This window comes from Artemia franciscana, chromosome 3 (genome assembly GCF_032884065.1).
Source record: "Artemia franciscana chromosome 3, ASM3288406v1, whole genome shotgun sequence".
In the NCBI taxonomy this organism is placed as follows: domain Eukaryota; kingdom Metazoa; phylum Arthropoda; class Branchiopoda; order Anostraca; family Artemiidae; genus Artemia; species Artemia franciscana.
Genome location: NC_088865.1, coordinates 51,991,270 through 52,017,257, shown reverse-complemented (window position 1 = coordinate 52,017,257; position 25,988 = coordinate 51,991,270). Strand labels below are relative to the sequence as shown.

Below are 25,988 nucleotides of genomic sequence, written 5' to 3'. Positions count from 1 at the left end.
GAACTTTGAATTTTTAACGAATTTTTTTATTAGTAAAAAATATACCTAACTTAAGAATTAACTTACGTAACAAACTTTCATAATCTTAAATTTTTGTAATGCATACGAAGGGGTTTGTACCCTCGTTAATGCCTCGCTCTTTACACTAAATTAAATACAAAAAACGAATTTTTTTAGCTCAAATTAAGAAGCGACATTAAAACTTAAAGCGAACAGAAATTACTCCGTATATGAAATGGGTTGTCCCCTCCACAATCCCTCGCTCTTTACGCTAAAGCTTTTAATTGTTTTAAAAAGTAGAATTGTGGCAAAGAGTCTATGAATTCTTTTTTTGGCTAAATGGCTTTCTCTTAGTTTTGATCAGACGATTTTAAAAAATAAGGGGTGGAAAAGGAGGTCTAGTTGCCCTCCAATTTGTCGGTTACTTAAAAAGGCAACTAGAACTTTTAATTTTTAATGAATGTTTTTATTAGTTAAAAATATAGGTAACTTAAGAATTAACCTACGTAACAAATTTTCATAATCTTATATTTTTGTTATGCATACCAGGGGTTTGTACCCTCGTTAATACCTCGCTCTTTACACTAAATCCTAAGTTTTGTCCCAATTCTTTAGAATGAACCCTGAATCAGAAAGATCGTAGAATAAATAGTTGAAAATATTAAAAATACTTTAGCATAAAGAGCGAGGTATTTATCTCTTCCTATATACCTCGCTCTTTATGCCAAAGTAATTTTAGAGCCCCTCATATGCGTAATAATCTCTGTTCGTTTTAAGTTTCAATGCTACTCCTTCCTTTCATTTGAAAAAAACGTTTTCATGTTTATTTTTCATTGTATTCTTATAGTAATGCTAGAATATCCTGCGCCCTTTTCATTGAATTTTTCTTCCCCCATGACAGATTCCTCCAAAGAAAGCTCCTCCAACATATCCTCCTCCCCTCAGCCCCACCCCCAGAAAAATAAAATCCCCCCTTAAAACGTCTGTATACTTCCCAATAGCCATTACAATATGTAAACACTGGTCAAAGTATGTAACTTGCTGCCCCTCCCCCAGGGATTGTGGGGAGTAATTCATTCCCAAAGACATAATTATTATGGTTTTCCACTATGCTGAACAAAATGGCTATCTCAAAATTTTGATCCGTTGACTTTGGGAAAAAATGAGCGTGGGAGGGGGCCTAGATGTCCCCCAATTTTTTTGGTCACTTAAAAAGGCCATTAGAACTTTTCATTTCCGTTAGAATGAGCCCTCTTGCAGCATTCTAGGACCACTTGGTCGATACGATGACCCCTGGAAAAAAAAACAAAAAAACAAACAAATAAACACGTACCCGTGATTTGTCTTCTGGCAAAAAATACAAAATTCCACATTTTCGTAGATAGGAGCTTAAAACTTCTACAGTAGGGTTCTCTGATTTGCTGAATTTGATGATGTCGTTAAGATACTACGACTTTTAGGGGTTGTTTCCCCCTATTTTCTTAAATACTGCAAATTTTCTCAGGCTCGCAACTTTTGATGGGTAAAACTAAACTTGGTAAAACCTATATATTTAAAATCAGCATTAAAATGCGATTCTTTTGATGTAGCTATTGATATCAAAACTCAATTTTTTATAGTTTTGGTTACTACTGAGCCAGGTCGCTCCTTACTACAGTTCGTTACCACGAACTGTTTGATGAGCATTGTCAAATGTCGAAAACCATGTAGTGACAAAGATATGCCCAGGATTGTGCAAAGCTTCCATTCAGCTATAGGTTGCACATAATTTTTGCTGTCCGGATTGTAATCAGCTTGGTGTAGACTTGACAAAACGTACTAGGTCCTGACCGGAACTAGTATGAAAGCAAAAACACTGCTCTTTCTGGGGACACAACTATTCTAACAACTTAAAATAATATGAAAGTTGCGACTTGGAACCTTTCAAATCTTATCATGACTATCATGTTAAACTTTAAACTGAAAAAATTCAAACGTTTTGGAATAGACTTGTTTGGAGTTTCAAAGCCCTAATTCCTAGGAGTAGAAAAATTGAATTAAGTAATTTGAATTTATTTACTCAGGCAGGAAGGATGGGGTATATAGGCAAATAGAAGGGCTTATGATGAATTAGAAATATTCTAAGTCTTGCTTTGGTTGGGAAGGTATTAATAGTAGAATTCCAGTTTTTCATTTTATGACAAAAATTTTCAATGTATAAGTCATAGTAGTATATACCCCGGAAAATTTGGTGTGGGAAAGTAAAAATAGCAACGAATAAAGACTGCTACAATTTTGAAGGTACAACAATCTATTACTACTACTACCATTACTAGAAATACTACTACAACTACTTTTATTACTACTAACAACTCACCTCGGCACCAAGCCAGCTGAGGTCAACACAGATAATCACGCTCATCTTCCATCCCAATCTACTCAAAGCCTAACTCTTTACATCCTCCAAAGAAGTTTCCATTTCCTTTAAATCTTCCTTATACGATGTCTTCCCACCTCATTCGGGGATGACCTGCCTTTCGCTCGGAATAAAGTTGTGAGAAAAAATTTAAATGAAATTGAAAGTGCTTGGGAGAGTGTAAAGAGGGAATCTTAAAATGGGTTGTGATGGAGGAGGAGTGAGTAAAGCTGTTTCGGTTTCAGGTAGCTTGGCGCTTCAGTAAATTGCTAGCAGTTGTAGCAGTAGTATCAAAAACTCTAAGATTAATGACTTCCTGTTTTTATACCCTAGTGCCTACCTCCACCAGATCCACCATTCCCCATGCATTACCAATCTGTACCAAGCCGATTTACGTTCTACCATAGCAAGTCGAGCTCTGCCATGCTCTACTATTTATTACCACGGTCTACGAAATTATGGAGCTGAATCAAATGTCGCAATGTCTAAGAACAAATGGCTTTTCATAGGCAGCGCAATGGCACTGCCCAAGTAAAAAGTGATGTGGGCACTATGTATTATTTATTCATTTATTTATCCATTTTGTTGTTGTTTTTTTCTGACCAAGGCACTTCGTACAGAAGGAGATGTTGAAAAAACTTTGAAAGAAGCTCATTTGGTTGGAAATTTAAAACTCTTGGCCCTTTTAAAGAGTCAAAAATAATTAGAGGGCGACAGCCCTCCCCCCCGGGAACCCAATTTTTTTTAGATAGTAATTACGTTCAGCATGGTTAAAAGGTCAGGACAAGAGCTTTAAGTTATACTATTTGCCCATTATCAACATATACATGACATACACAAATATATGATCAGAATTTCTAATGTCCCTTTTAAGAGCACATAATAAATATGACACATGCACACAAGAACAAAAAACACATGTTGTACATAATCAGAATTTCTAGTGCCCTTTTTAAGAGTCAAAAGTGATCGGGGAGAAATTAGCCCCCCTCGAAGAAAAAGCTTTAGCATAAAGATCGAAGTGAAGACCTGTTTTTTTTTAAGTTTAAATGTTGTTCTTTAATTTCAGTTCAAAACTTTTTTACATTTTTATTCACTTTCTTATCGTTTTTTTATATTAATGCATGCCAATCCAGCTCCCCCTCCTAGGAAAATTCCCTTCAACCACGCAAAACTCCTCCTCCAGAAAATTTCCCTGTAAAATATATGTTTACACCCCAATAGCTAATACTATATGTAAAAATGGGCAAAGTTCATAACTTGGAGCCCTTCCCCTGGAGGCTGTGGGGGGTCATGTCATCCTAAAAGACATATTTGTTAAGCCTCTTGGCTATGCTGAACAAAATGGCAGTCTCAATTTTGATAAGATGACATTGGAGAAAATGGGACGTGGGAGGGGGAATAGCAGACAGACAAGACCTACATACAGACAGACCAGACAGACCAGAAAGACCGACCAGACAGACCAGAATAAAGAGACAAAACAGATCAATCAGACAGACAGACTAGAAAGACAGACAGACAAATCAGACAGACAACCAGACTAGACGGACAAACAGACCAGAGAGACCAGACAGACTGACAGAAAAGACAAACAGAAAGACATACAGACTAGACGCAAAACAAGACAGACAGACAGACAGACAGACGGACAGAAAGACAGACCAGATCAGACAAACAGACAAATAGAAAGACAGACAGACCAGACACACAGAACAGAGAGGAAAAAAACAGACATACAGAAAGACAGACAGAATGACAGACATACAGACCAGACAGACAGACAAACTGACCAGACAGACAGACCAGACAGACCGACCAGACAGTGAGACTAGACAAACAGACTAACAGACAGTCACGTAAACTGTCTGTCTGTCGCAAACCCCTTCCCTCAACCCCATCCCGAACCAAAAAAAATCCCCCTGAAAACATCTGCACACTTCCCAATAACTATTACTGTATGTAAACACTGGTCAAAGTTGGTGACTTACAGCCACCAAAGTACATAGTTATTATTTGTGTTACACACAAAGTAAATCATTACCAAAGACATAGTTATTGTGGTTTTCGACTATGCAGAACAAAATGGTCATCTAAAAATTTTGATTCGTTGACTTTGGGAAAAAAATGAGCTTGGAAGGAAGCCTAGGTGCCCTCCAATTTTTTCGGTCACTTAAAAAAAGGCACTAGAACTTTTCATTTCCGTTAGAATGAGCCCTCTTGCTAGGTTGTAGGACCTCTTGGTCGATACGATGACCCTTGGGAAAAAAACAAATAAACACGCACCCGTGATTTGTCTTCAGGCAAAAAATACCAAATTACACATTTTTGTAGATATGAACTTGAACTTTTTGATGTAGGGTTCTTTGATACGTCGAAAATGATGGTGTGATTTTCGATTCTATGTCTTATAGGGGGTGTTTCCCCCTATTTTCCAAAAAAGGCAAATTTTCTCAGGCTCTTAACTTTTAATGACAAAGACTAAATTTGATCAAACTTGTATATTTAGAATCTGCATAAAAATCCCAATCTTTTGATGTATATTTAAGCATCAAAATTTCGTCTTTTAAGAATTTCGTTTACTATTGAGCCGGGTTGCTCCTTACTACAGTTTGTTACCGCGAACTGTTTGAAATTCCAAAATAATCAAACAGTTCGTGGTAACGAACTGTAGTAAGGAGCGACCCGGCTCAATAGTAACCAAAACTCTAAAAAATGGAATTGTGATACCAATAGATATAACCAAAGAATTGCATTTTTATGCTGGTTTTAAATATATAAGTTTCATCAAGTTTAGTCTTACCTATCAAAAGTTACAAGCCTGAGAAAATTTGTGTTATTTTAGAAAATAGGGGAAATGCCCCCTAAAATTCATAGAATCTTAACGAAAATCACACCATCAGATTCAGCGTATCAGAGAACCCTACTGTACAAGTTTCGAGCTCCTATCTACAAAAATGTGGAATTTTGCATTTTTTGCCAGAAGGCAGATCATGGATGCGTGTTTATTTGTTTTTTTGTTTTTTTGTTTTTTTTTCTTTTTCCCAGGGGTGATCGTATCGACCCAGTTGTCCTAGAATGTTGCAAGAAGGCTCATTCTAACGGATATGAAAAGTTCTAGTGCCCTTTTTAAGTGACCAAAAAATGGAGGGCACCTAGGCCCCCTCCCACGCTAATTATTTTCCCAAAGTCAACGGATCAAAATTCTGAGATAGCCATTTTATTCAGCGTAGTCAAAAAACTTATAACTATGTCTTTGGGGACAACTTACTCCCCCAGAGTCCCCGTGGGAGGGGCAACAAGTTACAAACTTTGACCTGTGCTTACACATAGTAATGGTTATTGGGAAGCATACAGGCGTTTTCAGGAGGATTTTTTTGGTTTGGGGGAGGGGTTGAGAAGAGGGGGATATGCTGGGGGAACTTTCCTTAGAGAATTTGTAATGGGAGAAGAAAATTTCCATGAAGGGAGAGCAGGATATAGGCTACTAGCATTATTTAAAAAAAAAACAATTAAAAAATAAAAGTGAAAAAGCTTTTTCAGCTGGAAGTAAGGAACAGCAATAAAACTTAAAACAAACAGAAATTATTATCCATATGAGGGGCACACCTCCTTCTAATACCTCGCTCTTTACGCTAAAGTATTTTCAGTAATTTCAACTACTTATTCTACGGCTTTTGTGATTCAGGGGGTCATTCTTAATGAATTGGGATAAAATTTAAACTTTAGTGTAAAGAGCGAGGTACTGACGATGGGGCGAATCCCCTCATATATGTAATAAAAACATGAGAATAAAAAAGTTTTGAGAACAAAATCATCCGATCAAAATTATGAGAAAGTTATTAAGCCAAAAAAATATGCAAATTTCGTTTTGATTATTCCTTTGCGGAGAGCCAAAATCAAAACATGCATTGATTCAAAAACGTTCAAAAATTAAATAAAAAAAAACAAGTTTTTTTTTAACTGAAAGTAAGGAGCGATATTAAAACTTAAAGCGAACAGAAATTACTTCGTATATGAAAGAGGCTGCTTCCTCATCAACGCCCCGCTCTTTACGCTAAAGTTTTTTACTGTTTTAAAAAGAAGAATTGAGAGAAAGAGTCAAACTTTAGCTTAAAGAGCGGGGTGTTGATGAGGAAGCAGCCTCTTTCATATACGAAGTAATTTCTGTGCGTTTTAAGTTTTAATGTCGCTCCTTACTTTCAGTTAAAAAAACTTTTTTATTATTATTTAATTAAAATATTTAGATGTAAAGCCAATTCCCAACAAATGATTTTTGCTGTTTCAGGATTCCTAGTTATTTTTTTTTCTCATACTTTTAGTTTTTTGTCAAAATTCAATTTTAATCACCTATTTTTGTACTTTTCTTTCAATTTCTTTTGAATTCTAAGCACCATATTAAAAATTTAGCTTGAAGTTCCAGGTGATTTAACTTGCTTGTTAAAAATATATCGTATGCTAAAGTTTACATGCCTATTTTATTTTAATAATCACTAATAAATTTGCTAACATATGAGGCATATTAGAATGAAAGTGATAAAACTGCTTAAGGAGAAACAAAAAAGTTCTGGTGAACTTCATAGCAAAGAAATAATGACTTGGATGTCAAGCAGATTAAATAAGATTAAGGTTCAATGTAGACAGAAAGGCTGTCGAAACAGCTGACAAGTTTCTATTTGAATTAATTGGAGATTTTTGTTTACATCCACCAGTATTGCGAAGTTTGTTAAAGATAAAAATAACAAAATGAATTAACAGCCTCAACCTAGGAATTGACACCAAAAAACGACATAGGAATAGAATCCAAAACTGAAACTATGAAGTTTTGCCAGAGGGACATTTCTATTTGGGAATTGAACAACTGCAACTGACCAATGAAGCTAAACAGTGTTCAGAAAAACGATTGAACAGCTTGGAAAAAGTCAAGTATTGCCTGACGCTAGATGGCGTTGATAGTGTATTTTTGTGTATTGTAGGGCTAGTTCCTAGTCTTCTACGTTACAAATACTCTTTGGCTCAGACTTCAGTAGTGGCATCGAAGATTTTGGGCGACGGGTTGACGGGGAAAGAGGAATATTTAAGTAGAATGAACAAAGGAAATGAAATATGATTGTTTAAAGTGGCTGAGTGGAAACCTATCTCTATATTATTTTCGTTAAGATTATATTACTCTCAGGGGGTTTTACCCCCTATTTTCTAACTTTTGATTACAAAGACTAAATTTGATAAAACTTGTATATTTCAAATCAGCATGAAAATTCGATTCTTTTTATGTATCTTTTAGCATAAAAATTCGTTTTTTAGAGTTTGGTTTACTATTGAGCCGGGTCGCTTCTTAATACAGTTCATTATCACGAACTGTTTGATAGGGTTATACAATCGTGAATTGGATAAATATATAGCAAACCATGTAACTGGCTTTTGTATAAAGTGAATATAGCACTTGATGCCTTTTTTTTATGTTCTTTAGGAATATAATAATCGCGTCTATTATGAATTTAGAAAAAGGTAAAATTCTAGTTAATTGACTTCTTGCTATCTTGGAAAGGGTTTAGGTTAGGGAAAATGAAACTTTCAGGGATTGGTCTACAGGCTAATTTCCCGGGAAGATTCCCGGGAAGGTATTTTCAAGTACTTACCTCCACTTCTTCTCCCTCTAGACCTATCACTCCTTGTCCACAGAAAGTCGACTTAATGGAGCTCCTAAATGTACAAATTGTGATGATAGACATCAATCAACAGGTAACAATTCATATCCTAAATATGTTCAACGATCTAAAGTTTTAAGGATTGCTGTTCAAGAAAGTGTCCCTTCCCCTATAGCTGCAATGGACCTGGCCAAGGTCCAAAAAGCCCTTTCCAAAAAACCCCTGGCTATAGGTCCTCAAAAACAACCAAAATCAGGCACTCATACCTCTTACTGAGACTTCTTACTCTTTGTTGGCTAAAGAGCATCACAGGGTGGCTGAAGTTAGTCAATCCTTCAACAATCCTAGAACTAATATGAAATCCTGGTCTGAAAGAGTGGCAGCTTTTCTTAATATTTCTACTCAAGCCAACGCTATGCAAGATGGAGTTGGACATCATATTACTAATTTAATTAAATATTTTGCATCAATGGACCTAATATTACAATCAAATATGGCTATAATTACCTAATTTGATGGTTCCATTTGAAGGCTCTTCTTTAACCTAATAAGTCAAAACTAGAATAGAGATTTACACATAATAAAAAGGCAAAAAAAAAACACCACAACTTCTTTAACTTATCTGAGGTCACTAAAAAATATGCATGTTAAAAAAATTCAGAGAATACTTTGACACTACAATCCTTCGAAACCTTCATCCATTATTACGCATTATTTCTTGCTTCATTCATTCAATCCGAACGGAGTAATGAAGGCTCTTCTTTAACCTAATGAGCCAAAACTAGAGTAGAGATTTACACATAATAAAAAGGCAAAAAAAAGAAAAGCCACAACTTCTTTAACTTATCTGAGGTGGCAACTAAGAAAAAGAAATCACTAAAAAATATGCAAGTTAAAACATTTCAGAGAATACTTTGACACTACAATCCTTCGAAACCTTCATCCATTATTACGCATTATTTCTTGCTTCATTCATTCAATCCAGTAATCTTTTAGGGATTTTATGAATCTCAATGTCCTGCCCTGTCATTAATTAATTGCTTAATAGTATAAAAACCTTTTCCAGAGTCAAAGTTTCTGGCAACTTGGCATCCAGAAACCTTGAGTAGAGGTTCACATATTCTTCTAATTCTTTTCTTGGGCTAAAATTTAGTATTTTTCCGCTACTTATATTAAAACTATTTAAATGATAAAATTCATTTAAGCCCAAGTGAAAAGAATAAGAAGAATATTCGAACCTTTACTCAAAGTTTCTGGCAACTTGGCATCCAGAAACCTTGAGTAGAGGTTCACATATTCTTCTAATTCTAATAGAGAACTAATAGAGAACAATATATTCTAATAGAGAACAAAGACTAAGCACTAAAGTGATAATCTAAGTGTTTTGATAATTGTTTTTTCTTTTTTTTGGCTAATGCACTTTGGCTTAAGGGCACATAGACAGAAATTCTCATAAACCAGAAAATCATCTCTGTTCTGGATAACCTAATAGGCAACTAATCTGAAATTTAGGAAAATATAATTTTTTAAGAGAAGCAGAAAGGAATGTCGCATTCTAAGATAACATATTGTCAGAGAAAAATTAAATACTTTAACGAATTAACAAAATAAAATATTTTTTCTTATAGCAACTTCTTTTATCTTTCTATCGAAGTTTCTCAATAAAAAAGGCGCACCTCAATAACCATTTTGTAGCCGTTTAAGCTTTAATCCTTCCCGGCTCCATCTTAAGTCTTACAGCAGTTTCCTTTGGTCTTTTTTAATTGCTTTCTATGGTTTTTTCAAGGTCATTATAACATTATTCAGGTTAGAATCCCAGCTTAAAGTTTCACCAGACAGTGGTTTAAAGTAAATTAAAAGCCTTTTTCAGATGAAAGCACTATAAGGAGAATTTTTCAAGGGGATTCGTCCGGGTGAAATTTTAAGGGAGATTTTCCGACAGGATTGAATTATCCCTGGGTAATTTTAGGGGGATGGGTAGTTTACATTAGAGAGCTTTTCAATTACAGGTTTCCCATGAACGAAGTGAATTTTTTCATGAAGGGAGAACCAGATTTAACGGCATTAATTGAAAAATTATCAGAAACTCAATAAAAAAATCTCGAATGAAACTAAGAAGTAGACCTAAAATAAAGACAGAGGGAAATTATTCCATATATGAGGGAGTTTGTATATTTGTCTCAACTTTTCAAAAGTGACTCCTGAAACCCAAAGACTTTTTAATTAGGATAAAAAACTCTTCTAAGAGGGAAAACTAGAAATGAATAGCAAGGTATCAAGGAGTAAGGTTAAGAGCAAAGTAATACCCCCTCCCCAAATTTATAAACGAAATAATTCTTTTTTGTTTTTAGTCCCAGTGCTGCAGCTAATTTTCAATTGGAAAATCTTAGTTTTCAATTAGTTTACCCAAAAAGGGATGGACAGTTCGTAAAATAAAAATAGAAACCAACCACAAATTCAATCTTTGAATAGAGATTCAATCAATAATCCAAAATATTCAGGATCAAAGAAAGATTCAATCAATGAAATACAGAATCTTTGAAAAAAGACTCGAACAGTAAAATATATTGTACTGTTTCGACAACCAAACTTGTAGAACTAGGAACAATTATGTGAACAATTTAGAGAGCATCAGATGGAATAAATATTTTCCCTTGCAGCTAGGATTGGAGCTGAATGAGCTCTTTACCTATCGGGTATATTTGGCCCCAAAAATCTCGTATTTATAAGAGCTCTAAAGTTAACATTAACTTTGTTTTGGGGAAAGGGTAACTTTAAAATTGCTGAACATGTTAAACATCATTGCATATACCTTACAATACATTTATGCTGTATTGTCTGACGTCAATAAACCACTTACTCTGACCTACTCCACCAAATATATACAATGTTTCTTTTAGGGTCTTTGATAGACAATAACAATAGACGAAGTAGATGGTTCTTACTGAATTACTATATAATCAATAGACAAATTCGTGAATCTAAAAGAAAGATTTATGAAACGGAGAAACGAACAGTATTACAAGTACCTCTTGACATGTCGTAATTCTTTCATTTACAAAGAAGGAAAAATTATGCGAGATAAGTATTTTGACCCTTTTAGGGGTGAACCCCCTTTTTCCAAAATCACAGATATTTTTCAGGCTAGTAGCTTTTGATGAGTAACATGAAACTTAATGAATTTTACATGAGTTTATTACATTACATTCATTACATAATGAATTTCTAGATGTATGTAACGTTATTAAAACTTTGTTTTTACAGTTTTGGCTACTATTGGACCGAATCGCTCCTTACTTACAGTTTGTTACCATGGACTGTTTTATGGCATCCTTCACTAATTATATTATGTAATGAATAATAAGTTTTTCTGTATAAAAACTTACATTTATATTGGTACCATCACTACTTATTTTGTACTCTTAAAGTAATTAATACAAATTGGAACTAACAGGTTTTCACAGAATGAAAGATTAGAATAGGACAAAAAAAAATAATAATACGCTGCTCCAATTTATCATGATACCTTATCGTACTGAATAAACTAGCGCCATTATAGAATTAATTTCTGCAAATATCAACCTGAATATATATCAAACAGTTCTTTGTAAAGAACTGTAAGTAAGGAGCGATGCTGTTCAATAGTAAGTAAAACTTTGAAAGAACTGAATTTTGGTCCTTATTCAAAATATATAAATTTAACCAAGTTCAATACCAGACATCAAAAGTTACAAGTCTGAGTATTTAATTGTTGAAAAAAAGGTGGGACCCTTAAAAACCGAGTGACCTTATTTAAAATTGCACCCTTATATTCAGCATATCTGAGAACCCTACAGTAGAGGTGTTAAGCTTCTATATAAAACTAGATAAAAAGAAATAAGTTTTTTAACTAAAAGTAAGGAGTTACATTAAAACTTCTCGTATTTTGTTTAACGTAAAAATAATTCGAGTTGAACAAACCTAGCGCTATTATTAAAATAATATTTGCAAATATCATTCTATATTTATATCAAACAGTTCGTGGCAATGAACTGTAAGTAAGTGTCAACGTAAGTAAACAAACAGTTCAGTGTAAGTAAGCAAACAGTTCGCGGTAACGAACTGTAAATAAGGAGCGATGCGTTTCAGAAGCAAGCGAAACCTTCAAAAAAATTGAATTTTTGTCCTTACTCAATATATGTAAATTTCACCAAGTTTAATAGCACCCTTCAAAAGTTACGAGCCTGAGAAAACTTGCTTAATTGTTGAAAAATGGGGGTACCCTTGAAAATTAAGTGACATGAATGAAAATAGCACCCTTAGATTCAGCATATCTGAGAAGCCTACTGTAGAGGTGTTAAGCTCTTATACAAAAATATGGAATTTAGTTAGTTTTTTTCCAGAAGCCAGATCACAGATGCGTGTTCATTTGTTTGTTTGCTTGCTTGTTCTTCCCATGGGTAATTGTATCGAGCAGTTATCCTAGAAGATCGAAAGAGGATTCCGAAAGAGGAGTGCCTTTTTTAAGTCACCAACAATATTTGAAGGCAGATATCCCCCCTCCCACGTCCCATTTTCTCCAATGTCATCTTATCAAAATTGAGACTGCCATTTTGTTGAGCATAGCCAAGAGGCTTAACAAATATGTCTTTTAGGATAACTTGACCCCCTACAGCCTCCAGGGGCAGGGCTCCAAGTTATGAACTTTGCCCATTTTTACATATAGCATTGACTATTGGGGTGTATACATATATTTTACGGGGATATTTTCTTGAGGAGGCGTTATATAGGAGGATCTTTCCGTCGAGGAGTTTTGCGTGGGGGAAGGGAATTTTCCATTGAGGGGGGGCTGGATTGGCCTGCATTAATATAAAAAAACGATAAGAAAGTGAATAAAAAAGTAAAAAACATTTTAACTGAAATTGAAGAACAACATTAAAAACTTAAAAAAAAAAACAGCTCTTCACTTCGCTCTTTATGCTAAAGCTTTTTTTCGAACTTTTAAATAAGATTATTAATTTAATTATACGGCCCTTGTGTTTAATTAATAATTCCTAAATAGTTGGAACAAAGAGTCAGAATCTAACGAAAACCCCCTTATATATGTAATAATTTCTGTTTACAACAATTACTAATTCAAATAATGTTTGGAAATATTAGTCTGAATGTATAGCAAGCAGTTCGTAGTAACAAACCCTAAGTAAGGATTGATACGGTTCAATAGTAATCGAAACCTTCCAAAGAATTGAATTTTGGTCATTCCTTCAACTCTCCTTTGTTTTCTGTTTGTTTACAGTTTTATGTAACAAGCAGTTTTTAATTACATAGATATATTGTGTAATCTACAATATAAATATGATAGACGCATATGAAAATATATTTTATATATTATTTGATTATTTTACATATACATTTTATACATATATATACTACTACTACTACTACTACTACTAATAACTCACTGCAGCACCAAGCCGCCTGAGGCCAACAAAGCTACGCACGCTCCTCCTCCAACCTAATCTATTTAAAGCCTCCCTCTTTACACCCTCCCAGGAAGTTCCCATTTCCTTTAAATCCTTATTTATGACATCCTCCCAACCCAGACAAGGATGACCTGCTTTCCGTGTAGCCCCAGACGGTTGGCCGAAAAGGACAATCTTCGGTAATCTGTCATCCTTCATCCGTAGAACGTGGCCTAGCCATCTCAACCTTTCTTTCATTATAGCCCCAGAAAGCGGGATTGAACCACACTTTTCGTACAACCTACTGTTTGAAATACGGTCAGTCAGCCGGGTACCCAGAACAATCCGTAGGCAATTTCTCTGGAAAACATCTAGTAAATTTTCATCTGCTTTTCGGAGTGTCCATGCTTCAGAGTCATATTTGACCACTGTCATCACTGTAGCTTCCAACATTCTAATCTTGGTTTGTAGGCTTATCTTTGTATTCTTACAAACTTTTTTTAACTGTGAAAAAACACCCTGAGCTTTAGCTATTCTACTTTTAACATCTTCACTGCTCCCACCATCTTTACTAATAATACTACCAAGGTAACTGAAGCTCCCAACCTGATCAATCTTTTCGTTACCTAAGGTCCCCTGTTCATCTTCACTTATTCCTAACCTTAGTGACTTAGTCTTCTTAACATTAATTTTCAAGCCTATTTTAGCACCCTGAACTCGTAAAACCTCTAAAAATTCATTCATTTTGTTCACATTTTCATCTAATATGCTTAAATCATCAGCATAATCTAAGTCCAGGAGCGTTCTTCCTCTCCATTTGATTCCATGGTCTCCAATTGCCTTTCCTGTGCTCCTTAAGACGAAGTCCATCAAAATGATCCATATAAAGGGGGATAGAACACAACCCTGCTTAACTCCTGATTTAATACAAAACCAGTTGCTAACCTCATTTCCTACCTTAATCGAAGCAGTGTTATTCTCGTACATAGCGCAAATCACTTTAATGTAGACATATAAAAATTTATTGTACTGAATAAAAATATACAAATTAAATAAAATATATACATAAATATAGTTTTCTTGTGAGAAATTCAGGAATACTGGAGGAGAACCCTGTAAAGAAAAAGAATATTTATGATTTGTAGAGATGAAATTAAGAGAGGCATTGCGGAAAAAGGGGACTATATTTTATTTGGCAATCTTGGTAGCTACATTCCGATGGTCGGTAAACAAAGATGTTGTTGAAAGCTGGGTTAGACATGTTTTGCTATTGTTGACATTTCAGCATACCAATAGGTCATTGAATTTTCTAATCAGAATTGTGAAAAGGGGGGATTTCCCAATATTGCGCAAATTTCACAATATTGCATAATCTTGAGCAAAAGCTATAAAAGGCGAGGGTTAAAGACTACGGCATCAGTTACAGTTTTGCTTACGATAAGAAAGTGTTCAGTGATTTATTATGGAAATTGAAAATTTAAACAGTGGAAGTAATCAGGGTTCTGGATTTTCAGAGCCACCAGCGAAAAAGATAAGTGTTTCAATTAATGGCAGTGACACACAAAACAGTGTTGACTCGCTAGTCCAAAATTTTTTAAATGATAACGAAGATGATCTCTTCTTACAAGTAGAATTAGATCAACCGGGTCCTTCTAATCAGTTTGGAGGGGCTCAATTTGAATTGAATGGTAGCGACACACAAACCAGTGTTGACTCGCTAGTCCAAAATTGTTTAAATGATAACGAAGATGATCTCTTCTTACACATAGATTTAGATCAACTGGGTCCTTCTAATCAGTTTGGATGAGCTCAATTTGAATTGAAAGATCATGCCTTTCACAATTACTTGAGATCATATACCTTTAAATCCAATATCGCCTTTAAGACCCCAAGATCTGGCGAACTAGTCAATGTTTTGCGCCAAACTATCGGTGGAATAATACGGCGAATTCAAGTAGAAGAACGTACTAGCGTAAGAGCTCAACTGGCAGTTAATGTAATTTTTAGCCTGGAAGATGAAAAGGATAGAACTGTCCCTTTGCTTTCGTACATGGAACGTTTTAATAGAGGCGGGGATATAGATACAGAAATTGACAAATGCATCACAAAAATCAATGAATCGGTTGAAAAGTATGGAGAAAATGGGAGTGGATTTTCACTTACGGGAATCCGGAGTCTCGACATTCATATTGCGAAATTTGACGGGGATTTTCCCATTCCCGCTGGCCGGAACGGTCCTCCAGTTCCGCAAGCCCTTGCTAGCAAAAAGGAATTTTACAAATGCGGTTCAACCAAGGATTACAATGTTTCAAATGGTCGGTCTTGGCAGCTGGACATCAAGTTTTAAAAGACAATTTTAGTCAGTCTAATTTACTAGAGTTAAATAGGAATGGGCTAGAAGGAAGTCATGGAGAACCCGGTATTTTTCCAACCGTTACATTCAATTGTTTTTAGGGAAAATGGCCACTAAAATCAGCGATATCTCAAAATGGGAGCAAGAAAACGCCTCCGCCTCAGTAGGGATATGAGTATTACATTATAATGAACTAGAGAAAGCATTTTGTCCAATTCGTGCTCCATCTAATTCTAATGTAAAATATTATGCCTATATACTGTACGGAGAGTCAGATAATGCAGACTACGCACATTTTTGGCCTATCGTAAATCTAAGTCGTTTACTATGTTCAGGAAAAACAGCGCGATTCTATTGCCCATACTGCCTGTCACCATCAAGGACTGAGGATAAATTAAACCAACATATCGAAGCCTGCTCTCCTCACGGTTTACAAACAGTATCTATGCCAAAGGGCGAAAAAGCAATAATTGAATTTAAGGATTTCTACAATAAAATGCCATTTCAATATAGAATTTTTGCAGATTTCGAGTCAATCATCAAAAAAGTTGACGAACCTATTCGAAAAGGAATAATTTCAGAGCACCGGCCAGCAGCGTACGCACATGCCGTCGTCAAATACGGTAAAAAACTTGAAAAATACCGAGAAACCTATGGTCCAAATTGCCACATTGACGGCATGATATTACTCATTCAAGACGCACAAAACCGCTTAGACGAAATATATGATACTTGTCACGAGATGATAATTATTGAAAAAGATAGTCATAAATTTCAAGAGACTAATTGTGGTATATGTGAAAAACCCCTAATCGAAAAACCGAAAAAAGTAGGAGATAGAACAGTCAGACACCACTCATCATATTAAAGGACCGAATTTTGAATGTCTAGCTCACTCGACATGTAACACCGTCTTAAGACATAAGCGGTATGTTCCGGTTGGGTTCCATAATTTAAGTTATGACATAAAACATGTTTTTGAAGCCCTTTCACAAATTGAAGGTTCTAATTTACAGTACGAACCATTGGCTAAATCAAGCGAAAAATTTCTCACCTTAAAAATTAGCTGGTCCCGGAGCCTTGAAAATAACCAAGAACGCCGCTATTCAATTCTCTTCTTTGACACTTTTGCATTCCTGCCAATATCTTTGGAAAATTTGATTGCTGTACAAAAGGCTGAAAATCCACAGTCTTTCCAAATCCTACGACAGAAATTTTCAAATGATCATCAATACAATCTAGTTACACAAAAGGGTGTTTTCCCGTATAGTTATATGGATAAATTTATCTTTCCAAATTCTACGACAGAAATTTTCACCTGATCATCAATACAATCTACTTACACAAAAGGGTGTTTTCCCGTATAGTTATATGGATGAATTTACATGGTTTGAAGAACCAAGTTTACCATCTCAAGCATCTTTTTATGATGATCTCAACCAAAAGGACATAAGTACAGAAGAATACGCTTTTGCGCAAAAAGTTTGGGATGTCTTCGAGTGCAAAAATTTGTGGCATTATTGCGGAGTTTATCTTGCATCAGATGTGTTAACTCTAGCCGATGTTTTTATGACCTTTGTTGAAGATGTACTAGATCTTTATAGTTTAGACCCAAATGCATATTTTTCAACACCATCTTTAGCATACCAACTAATGTTGAAATTTGCAGCTCCACATAAAATCCACTTAATTGAAGATTTAGAAATTCATCTTAAGATTGAAAAAGCTATATATGGTGGTCTGGTATTCCATAATGATCGGTACATTCAATGTGACCCTACTCATCCTGATAATCCGAGCTACGGTTTGTGTTTAGATCATAATGGACTATATGCAAACTGCATGTCGAATTATAAAATGCACATTGGTGACTATAAAATTTTAGAATCTCAGGATTACCCCGAATTTTCTACTATAAAAGAGAATGTCCACGTGGAGAAATTCCACGAGAATTTCACGACTATTATCAAATGATGCACCACCCTATTTCCAGACAGAAAATCCGTTTTGAAGATTTATCCCTATACAACCAAAAACGCATAAAGGAAGACAAGATCCCATGGACGTCAACAAATAAATTGCTCGCATGTTTTTGCTACAAAAAGAAATTACCCTACACCATACATACTTGAAATTTATACTCAATCACCATTTTCGTCTAGATCATATCCATAACGTAATTCAGTTCAAACAGGAATTTTTTATGAAACCGTATATTGACCATTTTATTGAAAGAAGATCACAAACAAAATCTGAAACGAAGAGTGAGCTCTATAAGCTATTTAACAACACTATTTTTGGGAAATCTGTAGAGCAAGTACGAAAAAGGACGTCGTGTATAGTTACAACAGATCTGAAAACTACAAGACGTCTGGTTGGAGACTGTAATATATCTTCTTTCTCAATAGTTAATGAGAATCTTGCGCTGATATTCAGAAAAAAGAGACATGCCCTTCTGAACAAAAATATTGCAGCTGGTGCAGCCATCTTATCTATATCCAAGAAAATTATGGCTGAGACATTTTGGGACAATTTAGTTCCATATTATGGTGGGCCTCTTTCTGGTAGAATCTATTTAGCTTACTCAGATACCGACTCAGTCTTTATTAAGATATTTTCAAAGGATTTAGTCGGCGATTCGACATCCCCAACCCTCCGACCTATCATAGACTTTTCCAATTGGGACCCCATCAAATATCCCCATCTGGTAAATAGCCAGAAGAAGAATGAATTTGGCAGACTTAAAAACGAACTAGGAAGTGATGCGTTCATAGAATTAATCGCTGCTTCGCCTAAATGCTATTGTGTTTTAACGCAGAACGAGAAATTAAAGAAGGCTGCCAAAGGAACATCAAAACATCTGATGAAGAAATATCTAATGGCGGAAAGATTTAAAGAGGCTGTTTTTGAAGGAAGGGTCATTAGAACTACAACAAACACCATAAGATCTCTCAAGTTGAAATTATATACAATGGAAGTTGTCCGTACTGCCATCTCTGGTGTTTCGGACAAAGTATATATTTTTGATGATGGGATCACTACCCTTCCTCTTGGACATTACAAAATTGAAGAAATGAAGTGATCTCAGATATGATTGACATTTTCAAAAACAAATTTAGTATTGTATAGAAAGTGCTAGTGAAAATATGTATACTACAGTTAGTTTTCTTTGTGAGTGTTTAGAAATCCTATGTCAGAAGTTTATAGTAAGATATAAATGCAAGTGTAAAACATTTATGGACTATAACAATTGGAACATTTTAAATAGTCGAGTATGTATTTCATGCAATTCTTTACCTGAGCTACAGATAAGGCTCTTAGAAAATGGAAGAGAATGTAAATGCAGCAAAACAACAATTTTGAACGTTTTAACGTTGGATGCAAAATTAGCAGGCTATAGTAGCCATAGCAGGATATGTGACTTTGAAGATGCAATCAGTGACTGTTTACAGAACACAGTGTTATACTATATTGATATAAAAGAAAGACAACCTCAAGAAGTTCGAGCAATTACTCAAAAACGGAACAATCTTTTAATCCATTGTTGTGAAGACTGCAAGAACTTTCTAAAGTACATTTACAAACAACACTTTTTTTTTCTCTTCAAAGAACTGGATATAGATAATCTATAAGAGGAGCGGATAATCTTAAAAAGTGACAGTTTGAAGAAGAAAAGCAATCAGTCAACATGTTTAAAATTGAAACACCATTTCGGATGATTATTGCTGGTCCATCGATGTCGGGGAAAAGTGTTTTCATTTCTAAATTAATTCAAGAAAACTAAAAACTATATGAAAAGCCTCCAAGAGAAATTTACTACTGTTATCGAACATGGCAGACAATATATGATAAAATAAAAGAAGAAATGCCATATGTCCATTTTATTCAGAACTTTGAGATTCTTGAGAACCTCAAGTCAAATTCTTTTGTGATTTTTGATGACCTTGCAACGCACATGGAAAAGTACTCTGAAAAGCTGTTGGATTTATGGACAGTCGAATCCCATCATATGAACATTTCAGTGATATTAGTATTGCATAATCTTTTTCAACAAACAAAAAGTATTCGAACGATAAGTTTAAATACAAATATATTTGTATTATTTCGACAAGCACGTGATCAGTTCTCTATTACAACTTTAGGGAAACAAATGTTCCTAGGAAACTCTCGCTATTTACTGGACAGCTATAAAATGGCAACCGATAAACCTTTTGGATACTTATTTATAAATTTGAATAGCAAGGATAGAAATCTTATGCTACCAAGTAACATTTTCGAAAAAGAAGCAACAGTATATCTACCATACGCATTGAAAAAGTGACACTAGTCTTGAAGATGGAACGAATGAAGCAACTTCATCCTTTTGTAGAGATTTTAGCTAAAGCTAAACCCAGGCTAAGACGTGCTTTATTACAGAATTTGGACAAGGATATTATGAAAGCATTCTCAAAACTTTGTTCAAATATCAGCAATTCAAACATTTCGATGCCATTATGTCAAAAGAAACGGTGCTGTCAACATCGTAAAATTATCCGTGATTTATCAGTTAAAAAGAAGAATATTAAACAGAAGCGCTCGAAATTAGTGCAACAAGGAATTGGCTTTTTTGGTGTATTATTACCAATTATTGGAAGTTTAATTGGATCTCTACTTACCAGAAATTGCAGCAGTTCGACCGTACAAGCTCATTCCACTGGAGACAGCTATTCAGCCAAGGCAGCGCTTTGAATATGAGATGGCTGATTTCTTGAATAACGATTCCATATCTGATTCTGAAAAATTACTTTTATTTCAATCTGCAATGTCTCGCCTTCAAAAGTATCGAAGTGATATGACAAGACCAATTAAAGTGGATGTTGTTTCAAAACCTAGCCTACCCACAGAACCGCAACCCAGCGGACCGCTAGTATCACAACGGGACCCAACCGTGGTAAATCGGAATCCGGGCCCATGCGCTGCGCCGGTAAATCAAAATCATGGTTCGGGAGCAGCAGAACCTTTTTCACCACAGGCGAGCACACAAGAGTATGAAGGTCTTTTTGAAAGGCTCCCTGTATTCTACCGACAGTCTGCACAATTATTATATAATCACTTGCATGAACTGGATGGATTCGAAATTGAACGTGGATTTAACAATATAAAAATTCACAATAAGCTGTATAATGCAACAGATTTATTAACGGACCTGATTTCGAATAGGAAGTCACGATATGCTATTGATTCAAACATTATAAACTTTTTAGCTGACAGCAATATCGCCCTCAGTCTAATCAGAAATAAAGGCATTTTAAAAGACGTACAAAATTTAAGAAGAATCAGTTCAGAACAAGTCACTGAAAGTGACGGATCTTTTGCAAGTGTCAACTCTACAGTTCTCGAGTCACCAAGCCAGTCACCAATCAAATCGAGACAACGATTCAAGACTGGTAATTTTAGAAGTCATTATCGACGACCATCAAAAAGCCCAACACATATTTCATTAATAAGCAAATGGCAAAAAATTTAAAGCAAGTTTATGAAAATATTGGCAAGTTTGGTGCTCTTTCCTCATCACGCCGTCTTATATTGGCTGCAAATACATCTCAACAAGAAGCTCAAACGTTTTTGGAGAAGCAAGAGTCCTATACTTTGCATAGGAGAGCTGTTAGACCGAAAAATTTTAGAAAAACTATTTATAGTTTCTACTTTTATAGTAGAAAAGTCGGGGTAATCCCGAGATTCTAAAATTTTATAGTCACCAATGGGCATTTTATAATTTGACATGCAGTTTGCATATAGTCCATTATGATCTAAACACAAACCGTAGCTCGGATTATCAGGATGAGTAGGGTCACATTGAATGTACCGATCATTATGGAATACCAGACCACCATATATAGCTTTTTCAATCTTAAGATGAATTTCTAAATCTTCAATTAAGTGGATTTTATGTGGAGCTGCAAATTTCAACATTAGTTGGTATGCTAAAGATGGTGTTAAAAAATATGCATTTGGGTCTAAACTATAAAGATCTAGTACATCTTCGACAAAGTTCATAAAAACATCGGCTAGAGTTAACACATCTGATGCAAGATAAACTCCGCAATAATACCACAAATTTTTGCACTCGAAGACATCCCAAACTTTTTGCGCAAAAGTGTATTCTTCTGTACTTATGTCCTTTTGGTTGAGATCATCATAAAAAGATGCTTGAGATGGTAAACTTGGTTCTTCAAACCGCGTAAATTCATCCATATAACTATACGGGAAAACACCCTTTTGTGTAAGTAGATTGTACTGATGATCATTTGAAAATTTCTGTCGTAGGATTTGGAAAGACTGTGCATCTTCAGCCTTTTGTACTCCAATCAAATTTTCCAAGGATTTTGGCAGGAATGCAAAAGTGTCAAAGAAGAGAATTGAATAGCGGCGTTCTTGGTTATTTTCAAGGCTCTGGGATCAGCTAATTTTTAAGGTGAGAAATTTTTCGCTTGATTTAGCCAATGGTTCGTATTGTAAATTAAAGCCTTCAATTTGTGAAAGGGCTTCCAAAACATGTTTTATGTCATAACTTAAATTATGGAACCCAACCGGAATATACCGCTTATGTCTTAAGACGGTGTTACATGTCGAGTGAGCTAGACATTCAAAATTCGGTCCTTTAATATGATGGCAGTGGTGTCTGACTGTTCTATCTCCTACTTTTTTCGGTTTTTCGATCAGGGGTTTTTCACATATACCACAGTTAGTCTCTTGAAATTTATAACTATCTTTTTCAGTAATTATCATCTCGTGACCAGTATCATATATTTCGTCTAAGCGGTTTTGTGCGTTTTGAATGAGTAATATCATGCCGTCAATGTGGCAATTTGGACCATAGGTTTCTCGATAATTTTCAAGTTTTTTACCGTATTTGACGACGGCATGTGCGTACGCTGCTGACCGGTGCTCTGAAATTATTCCTTTTCGAATAGGTTCGTCAACTTTTTTGATGATTGACTCGAAATCTGCAAAAATTCTATATTGAAATGGCATTTTATTGTAGAAATCCTTAAATTCAATTATTGCTTTTTCGCCCTTTGGCATAGATACTGTTTGTAAACCGTGAGGAGAGCAGGCTTCGATATGTTGGTTTAATTTATCCTCAGTCCTTGATAGTGACAGGCAGTATGGGCAATAGAATCGCGCAGTTTTTCCTGAAGATAGTAAACGACTTAGATTTACGATAGGCCAAAAATGTGCGTAGTCTGCATTATCTGACTCTCCGTACAGTAAATAGGCAAAATATTTTACATTAGAATTAGATGGAGCACGAATTGGACAAATTGCTTTCTCTAGTTCATTATAATGTAATACGCGTATCCCTACTGAGGCAGAGGCGTTTTCTTGCTCCCATTGTGAGATATCGCTGATTTTGATTGGCCGTTTTCCCTCAAAACAATTGAATGTAGCGGTTGGAAAAATACCGGGTTCTCCATGACTTCCTTCTAGCCCATTCCTATTTAACTCTAGTAAATTAGACTGACTAAAATTGTCTTTTAAAACTTGATGTCCAGCTGCCAAGACCGACCATTTGAAACATTGTAATCCTTGGTTGAACCGCATTTGTAAAATTCCTTTTTGCTAGCAAGGGCTTGCGGAACTGGAGGACCGTTCCGGCCAGCGGGAATGGGAAAATCCCCGTCAAATTTCGCAATATGAATGTCGAGACTCCGGATTCCCGTAAGTGAAAATCCACTCCCATTTTCTCCATACTTTTCAACCGATTCATTGATTTTTGTGATGCATTTGTCAATTTCTGTATCTATATCCCCGCCTCTATTAAAACGTTCCATGTACGAAAGCAAAGGGACAGTTCTATCCTTTTCATCTTCCAGGCTAAAAATTACATTAACTGCCAGTTGAGCTCTTACGCTAGTACGTTCTTCTACTTGAATTTGCCGTATTATTCCACCGATAGTTTGGCGCAAAACATTGACTAGTTCGCCAGATCTTTGGGTCTTAAAGGCGACATTGGATTTAAAGGTATATGATCTCAAGTAATTGTGAAAGGCATGATCTTTAAATTCAAATTGAGCTCCTCCAAACTGATTAGAAGGACCCGGTTGATCTAAATCTACTTGTAAGAAGAGATCATCTTCGTTATCATTTAAAAAATTTTGGACTAGCGAGTCAACACTGGTTTGTGTGTCGCTACCATTCAATTCAAATTGAGCCCCTCCTAACTGATTAGAAGGACCCCGTTTATCTAAATCTACTTGTAAGAAGAGATCGTCGTCGTTAGAATCCAAAAAACTTTGGACTAGTGAGTCAACACTGTTCTGTGTGTCACTACCATTAATTGAAACTCTTATCTTTTTCGCTGGTGGCTCTGAAAATCCAGAACCCTGACTACTTCCACTGTTTAAATTTTCAATTTCCATAATAAATCACTGAACACTTTCTTATCGTAAGCAAAACTGTAACTGATGCCGTTGTCTTTAACCCTCGCCTTTTATAGCTTTCGCTAAAGATTATGCAATATTGTGAAATTTGCGCAATATTGGGAAATCCCCCCTTTTCACAATTCTGATTGGAAAATCCAATGACCTATTGGAATGCTAAAATCTCAACAATCGCAAAACATGTCTAGCCCAGCTTTCAACAACACCTTTGTTTACCGACCATCGGAATGTAGTTACCAAGATTGCCAAATAAAATATAGTCCCCTTTTTCCGCAATACCTCTCTTAATTTCATCTCTACAAATCATAAATATTCTTTTTCTTTACAGGGTTCTCCTCCAGTATTCCTGAATTTCTCACAAGAAAACTATATTTATGTATATGTTTTATTTAATTTGTATATTTTTTATTCAGTACAATAAATTTTTATATGTCTGCTTCTTACTCCACGCTACTTATGCCATATTGTAAGCTAGGAAAAACCTAGACCTACTCTTAGAAATATTTGTTCTAGCATAAAATTTACTAGCCTAGACTATACTGTGTAATAACCACCAAGTTCGTAAATACCTACCTTTGCGACATCGCAATGTTGCGTCACTTGCATCTAGAAGACAGTTGATTGGAGGATTGGGCTGGGGAGGGGGCGAGGCTTAAATTGCCTATCCTTGTCGCAGTAACTGTTAGGGCCTATACTACTTATATATATATATATATATATATATATATATATATATATATATATATATATATATATATATATATATATATATATATATATATATATATATATATATATATACATATATATACTTATATATATATATATATATATATATATATATATATATATATATATATATATATATATATATATATATATATATATATATATATATATATATATTACATATATATTATATGTATAAGTAAAAACACACCCACAAGGGGGAGGGGATTATTCCAGAGGTAACCTACGTATTTTGTGTTGTACTATTTCTCATTCTTACATATGCACTAAATAAATGGTTACTAACGAAAGTTATACCTTATACCGGGGATCTACATTGAACTATCATTTATATGGGCATATATATATATATATATATATATATATATATATATATATATATATATATATATATATATATATATATATATATATATATATACTTACATATTATATGTATAAGTAAAAACACACACACAAGGGGGAGGGGCTTATTCCAGAGGCAACCTACGTATTTTGTGTTGTACTATTTCTGTTTTTTACATAAGCACTAAATAAATTGTTACTAACGAGAGTTATACCTTATACTGGGGATCTATATTCAACTATCATTTATATGGGCATTCTAGGCTGCTTCACCAGCGTTGGTAATTAATTCGATATTACGGTAAGATATCACGGTATATGATAAATATCAGTAGAGAAAACAAAGGAGACATCTTTTTATCACCAAACTGTGACTTTCTAAAATCTTGGATGACGCCAAAAGAATAAGAGCGAAGGAACAATTGATGTAAATTCTTTGTCTTTGATTTTGTATATATAACTTCCTATAATGGCATAAATAAGATAAGTAATTTTCTTAGAAAAGGTAAGGGGATACAAAAATTTGGTATTTTCCGTGGGGGTAACCATCGGCTACCATTACTATTCTAATCCGTTTTAAAATTATTCCTCACAAAGTTAAATTGAAATCCGATATCTACCTTTGTGTGTCAA

General features: G+C 34.9%; 2 protein-coding genes across 2 annotated transcripts in view; one reads left to right on the top strand and one right to left on the bottom strand.

Annotated features, from left to right (window-relative positions):
* The window catches only part of LOC136025398 (uncharacterized), a 300,981-nt gene extending 289,528 nt beyond the window's left edge, over positions 1-11,453 (bottom strand). Inside the window, exon 1 of the mRNA XM_065701397.1 lies at positions 11,430-11,453. The gene's annotated coding sequence lies outside the window, so the exon portion shown is untranslated. The remainder of the gene's footprint in view (positions 1-11,429) is intronic.
* Positions 11,454-18,040: 6,587 nt separating this feature from the next.
* Positions 18,041-18,919, top strand: LOC136025560 (uncharacterized). Its single transcript, XM_065701588.1, has one exon. It carries the CDS (start codon positions 18,041-18,043, stop codon positions 18,917-18,919), a length of 879 nt encoding a protein of 292 aa, XP_065557660.1.
* The last annotated feature ends 7,069 nt before the right edge of the window (positions 18,920-25,988 follow it).

What these genes read in the sequence shown, in the direction of transcription:
- LOC136025560 (XM_065701588.1), top strand. Translation starts at nt 18,041, where the DNA reads ATGAAACCGTATATTGACCATTTTATTGAAAGAAGATCACAAACAAAA.